Here is a 6,000-nt window from a genome sequence, read left to right as displayed (position 1 = left end):
ACAAAGCAGTTGTATAATATAATTATTATACAACTGCTTTATATATATAGTATAACTTGTATTTGTACTTGTATTTGCTTATTAATTTATGATTTATAGTTTGTGCCTTCAAAATATCAATCAATCGATCAATACAACAGCCCACGATATCAATACTTTACCACTAAATTACAATCACAAAATAATGATATTATATATATTTTAGCACACCAAGTTAAATTAGGTGTCCACAAATATTCTAACAATAAGACACAATGACTATTATGCAACATGTCCTAAGGTCTCGCCCTTTCTCCCACCGACACAAACGCGTGACCACTTTCATGTTCTTTGATTTAAGACCTGAACACATCATCCCCGTCCCGGGTCCTATACATCTTCCACGTCGCCACGGAAACGTTCACGCAAAGGGATCAATCACTGAAAAAAGCAGGAGCGGATCGTGACACCAATTAAGAGGTGATGTCGTCCGCTGGCCATCACTCACGGCGCTCGCTAATGCACTAATTACCAGGGCCGGGGACATTAGCGGGAAAGCACGGTTCAGCCCCGGGATTAATCTGCATGTAGACCCCCTCCGTTTGCTCGTATCTCCTGTCTGTGTCTGTCTAAGATCTGATGAGGGGTGTGTGTGTGTGCAAGTGTGTGTGCGTATGTGTGTGTGTGCGTATGTGTGTGTGTGTGTGATTAATCCGAACCTCTGTCCCAAACGGTCTTGACCTTGAGTTTCACCACAGGAGGGAAATGAACCGACTGGGGCAGAGGTGGAAACTGCTCACATGCATTTTAGTGCAGTTAAAGACGTTGTGGTAGTCGCAGTATCACAAGTATTATGCTAGTTGTAGTAAAGGGGAAGTAAAGTCATTGCATAAAAAACAACATATAAAAGGCAGGTAATGCAGGTGTAATTAAGTGTAGGATTCCTTAAATGGAAATGTCTTGAGGTGGTATTTGAAGCGTTAAAATGTTCATGAGAATGTCTTGGTTGACGTTCAAGTATCGCACTACCACAAAATGAACCTCGTAAGGTCAGGGTATCACTTTGTAACATTGTTTGGAAGATTACACTCTTTCTGTCTCTTTTTTGGGCAATTTTCAATATACTCGATGTTCTAATATTAATAACTCCAAAACATTTGTATCTAATGATCTAGTTTGGATCTTGAGGTGGATTTTCCTCGAATTATGCCATAATGATGTCGAGTTGATTTCGCATTAGAAGTTCACATACTTAATAATTGGATGTAAAAACGTCTGCTTAGTGCATGATTTTGAATGGGTTTTTGCACAATCTGGGGCTGATTCGGGCCAATCACGTTAGTATGTATAAACCAGGGGCCCAGAGGGTTAAGTTCTAGTTTTATGAACCTGATTTAGTCTCATAAAAGTCCTAGTTTAGTCTTCATCTCGTCTCAGAGGCATACACTGTCAATCCCTGAAACTCCGAGTGCAAAGTTTCGGCATCACTGATCCGGAATATCATCAGTATACAGCAGAGTATTAGATAATTAGATTTGTCTGTCTCTCTGATGTGTCTGTGTGATTAATTCTTATCCCCCGCCCGCGCCGCTCTTGACCTTGAGCGCCACCACGGGAGGGGAATGAACTTGCGGGGCCGGTGGAGCGAGGGGGCGGAGGTGGCGCGAAGGGGGCGGAGGTGAGGATGGGCCGGGGGTGTCTGCTCCGGGGGCACTGAAGGGGAGACGAGGCTGGGCCAAGGTTGAGGAGGAACAAGGAGCCGCTGCAGTCTTTGGGGGGCCGACATGAATATATTCTGAAACTGACTTTGACTAATTTGGCGAAGAGGCTTTGAGGGATGTGGAGCGACCTTTGAACTTTCTAATTTAAGAGCTACTTGAGACTGGGCTGGATTTACATTCACTAATTAAAAATGCGTATGTAAAATTGTAGCACAGGTGTGACTAAAAGAAATGTAAAGTAGTTAATAACCTATTTAGGCATTCGTTAAGAAGAAGTCAATCATTCTATACACTGCCACAGAAACTCAGATGGTTGGGAATTAGTCCACTAAACTGGTGGTTCAATTCCTGCTATTACAATGGTATATTTATCCTTTGGCAAGACATTTCAAATTGACAATGTTTAAGCAAGTGTATACTGTTGTTTCTTTTGTTTGTCCCATTACAATTGAATAAGTTCATCAAGTGCAATCATTTTATAGCAGTATCGTTTTAATATCTCATAGTTATTTAAGATTCTGACTAAAGGTTTACATGGAAGCGTTCACAAAGCCCGACATATACTTTCAACTTGTGTTTCGGGAGCTCAAAGTGGCTCTGAGGGTGGTATATTATTCTATCTCCGTAATTCAAACTTTTTCCTTTTCATCATTCTGCACATAAAAACTATTCAAATATTATAACGCTTGTCATCACACAAAAGTGCCACTGCTGGACCTATGTTGTTGGCACTGCAGCAGTTCATAGCCAGCAGCAGATTATTCTTCATTTAAGACAAAAAATGACTCAATGCTGCTATATTCTACCTGTAAAAGCACGTACGATTTGTATGTATTTATTGGAGAGCCGAGTAAGTACATAGCAGTACCCATGTATGGGGGTCAGGAGAAAAGTGGAATTTTCGGAGCAGAAAACAACTATAGCATGGTCTCTTTAACATTATAACAAGCACTTAAAAGTCAAGTTTGCATAATAGGTTTGCATTAGACTAAAAGTTCAGTAAATAAAGTGACTAAAATGGTCTTATAATACTTGGCGTTGAGTTCAAGTGAATTCATTATAGAATAATTACCAGTTCGGTTCGCTTTGAACTGAGACAGCTCATTTAACACTTACAGTATCCTACAGAGGGTCACATCGGGAAAACGTTATATAAAGCCTTTATAAAGCCGTACAAATATTAGAAGACCTGCTTTGATCCCAATCGATCTCCCCTTTTGGTTTTCAGCCCTGTATTTTTCACCCTTTGATGCTTGTACTTTGTGAAGGTGTAAACTTCCTTGTTAGAGTTGTTCCTGTAGTTTCTATTGATCCTTCACTGAATGAATTAACTGTCGTCGTGACAACGCCTTGCAATGTCCCTGCTCTATCTGTTTTGAGAAATGTTGGTTTTAAGGTAACTTTAGAGCAAACAGGACAGCCTGGTGTTTTCGGCTGTTACTCAACAATGACAGATGCTGGATTTAGCTTTAAATAACCACACACGCCTACACTTAGAGGGAATTAATTCTACCAGATGTTAATGTTAACAAAAATGTCTTCCTCCGCAACCCAGCTCCAGATAAGCGGAAGAAAATGGATTGATGGATAGAAAGTCTCTATGTGTAACTAACAGCAGTGTATGCAAAGTATATATACTGATTAACAAAAACATGTTTGATTCTATTTTGAAAGGTGCTCTTGAGAACCATTACTTTGGCATCTCATGTTTTAGAACTTAAGATAGTGTATCTGCTGAAAGCTTACATTACTTTATATCTATGAGGCGTTCCCTTATCAGAAATTGCGTTAGAATTCCATCTACTGGCAGCAGGAGGGATTACAAAGGGGAGATGAACAAATCCAAGCTTGCCCCTGACATGTTAATGCAGGCACGCAGTTGTAATAAATGCAGTTTGATGGGAGAAAGGCTCAGAACTAGTCTGGCGATGATTTGTGGACAAAAACTCTACTTGCTCATGCAGACGAGAGGTGACTATGGACCAGTGGATTCACTCTGTCACTGCGTCCGACAGATCAGTGTGTGGATGCAAAACAACTTTCTCCAGCTCAACTCAGACAAGACTCAAATCATCGTCTTTGGCAACAGAAACTAATAGAAAGTGTTAGCGGTCACTTCCAGAGTCTCGCTCTAAAACATACAAATCAAGTTAGAAATCTGGGGGTAATAATGGACTCAGACTTGAACTTTATCAGCCACGTCAAATCAATAACATCAGCAGCTTTTTACCATCTAAAAAGAGTCAGGTGCCAGAGTCAGGACTAAACATGGACCGGCCTCCTGCTGGTGCCAGAGTCAGGACTGAACATGGACCGGCCTCCTGCTGGTGCCAGAGTCAGGACTAAACATGGACCGGCCTCCTGCAGGTGCCAGAGTCAGGACTGAACATGGACCGGCCTCCTGCAGGTGCCAGAGTCAGGACTAAACATGGACCGGCCTCCTGCAGGTGCCAGAGTCAGGACTGAACATGGACCGGCCTCCTGCAGGTGCCAGAGTCAGGACTAAACATGGACCGGCCTCCTGCTGGTGCCAGAGTCAGGACTAAACATGGACCGACCTCCTGCTGGTGCCAGAGTCAGGACTAAACATGGACCGGCCTCCTGCTGGTGCCAGAGTCAGGACTAAACATGGACCGGCCTCCTGCTGGTGCCAGAGTCAGGACTAAACATGGACCGGCCTCCTGCTGGTGCCAGAGTCAGGACTAAACATGGACCGGCCTCCTGCTGGTGCCAGAGTCAGGACTAAACATGGACCGGCCTCCTGCTGGTGCCAGAGTCAGGACTAAACATGGACCGGCCTCCTGCTGGTGCCAGAGTCAGGACTAAACATGGACCGGCCTCCTGCTGGTGCCAGAGTCAGGACTAAACATGGACCGGCCTCCTGCTGGTGCCAGAGTCAGGACTAAACATGGACCGGCCTCCTGCTGGTGCCAGAGTCAGGACTAAACATGGACCGGCCTCCTGCTGGTGCCAGAGTCAGGACTAAACATGGACCGGCCTCCTGCTGGTGCCAGAGTCAGGACTAAACATGGACCGGCCTCCTGCTGGTGCCAGAGTCAGGACTAAACATGGACCGGCCTCCTGCTGGTGCCAGAGTCAGGACTAAACATGGACCGGCCTCCTGCTGGTGCCAGAGTCAGGACTAAACATGGACCGGCCTCCTGCTGGTGCCAGAGTCAGGACTAAACATGGACCGGCCTCCTGCTGGTGCCAGAGTCAGGACTAAACATGGACCGGCCTCCTGCTGGTGCCAGAGTCAGGACTAAACATGGGGAATCTGCGTTTCAGTTCAAATCTGGAACAGTCTTCCAGAAGATGTGAGTCAGGCCTTTATTTTAGCAATGTTCAAATCCAGGCTTAAAACAGTTCTGTTTAGCTGTGCATATGACTGAAATGATTTTCCTGTTGTGTGAAGCACTTTGAATAGACTTATACAAATAAACTTGCCATGCCTAACCTTGCCTACTCATGACATCACAAAACTGAATAAGTCAGAACGGAGTGCTTTCTGAGGCTCAGAGGGGGAGGAGCGTGCCTCATCTCACGCTAAATACCACTCCAGGTATATTTTTGTTGAGAAAACAATTTTAAAACATGGTCAAAACCTCCAAAAAGTTAATTTGACATAATATGTATCCTTTAAAACTTAAATCAACTCCTTTTAAAACCATGTGTTAGTATTTAATTTGATGATTTATGTACTATGCTGACAATAAATTAGATATTAGTCAATACATATTAAATGTACTGCAAATGGTGAAGCTTTTGATCATGAGCAAGAGTGAAGCAGATATTGTGTCAGTAACTCACCGATGACGTATGTGAGGAGCAGAGCCAGGGTGAGGGTGAGCAGGGAGGCAGACAGGGCCGTGCACTTCCAGTTGCAGCAGCGGTGCGGTTTGTTGAAGGTGAAGAGCGGACGGGTCACACTGCTCCGGGGCAGGGGGCGCGGAGGTGGAGAGTACACCGTCCCAGAGGTGAGCGGGTAGCCCTGTCCCGCCCCCGACAGGAGCGCTGACGAACCAGAGCCTTGTTTGAACAGGAAGTGTCTGCGAATGAGCAAAGAAAGAGTTGTTGTTATTAGTACGATGGTTTTGCAATTAATCAAATGCAATCAATGATCAGCTTGGGGCATTTTAATCAAGAGGTCCACAAAAAGTGTGTTTAATTTTTGAATCAACTAGCATTAGCATAGCCACAAGTATCAGTGGCCAGTGTTATTAGACACTTTTATAAGAGAATAAGCTACTGGGTCCATGTGACTCAATAATGTCTGTTCATAGCAATTTAATATGGAAAT

General features: G+C 44.0%; 1 protein-coding gene across 2 annotated transcripts in view; it reads right to left on the bottom strand.

The window, feature by feature from the left end:
• tenm1 (teneurin transmembrane protein 1) overlaps nucleotides 1-6,000 on the bottom strand; it is a 398,797-nt gene that overhangs the window by 243,444 nt on the left and 149,353 nt on the right. For both annotated transcript variants that reach the window (XM_072439861.1, XM_072439862.1), the window contains exon 5: nucleotides 5,511-5,749. In XM_072439861.1, the coding sequence (XP_072295962.1) occupies nucleotides 5,511-5,749 (239 nt within the window). The remainder of the gene's footprint in view (nucleotides 1-5,510; nucleotides 5,750-6,000) is intronic.

The sequence above is a fragment of the Eucyclogobius newberryi genome, unplaced genomic scaffold, assembly GCF_026437365.1.
Source record: "Eucyclogobius newberryi isolate DKJ021-1_F unplaced genomic scaffold, fEucNew1.0.hap1 SCAF_11, whole genome shotgun sequence".
NCBI classification, from domain to species: Eukaryota; Metazoa; Chordata; class Actinopteri; order Gobiiformes; family Gobiidae; genus Eucyclogobius; species Eucyclogobius newberryi.
Note: the sequence above shows the minus strand (reverse complement) of the source record. Positions and strands in the feature narration are given on the sequence as shown.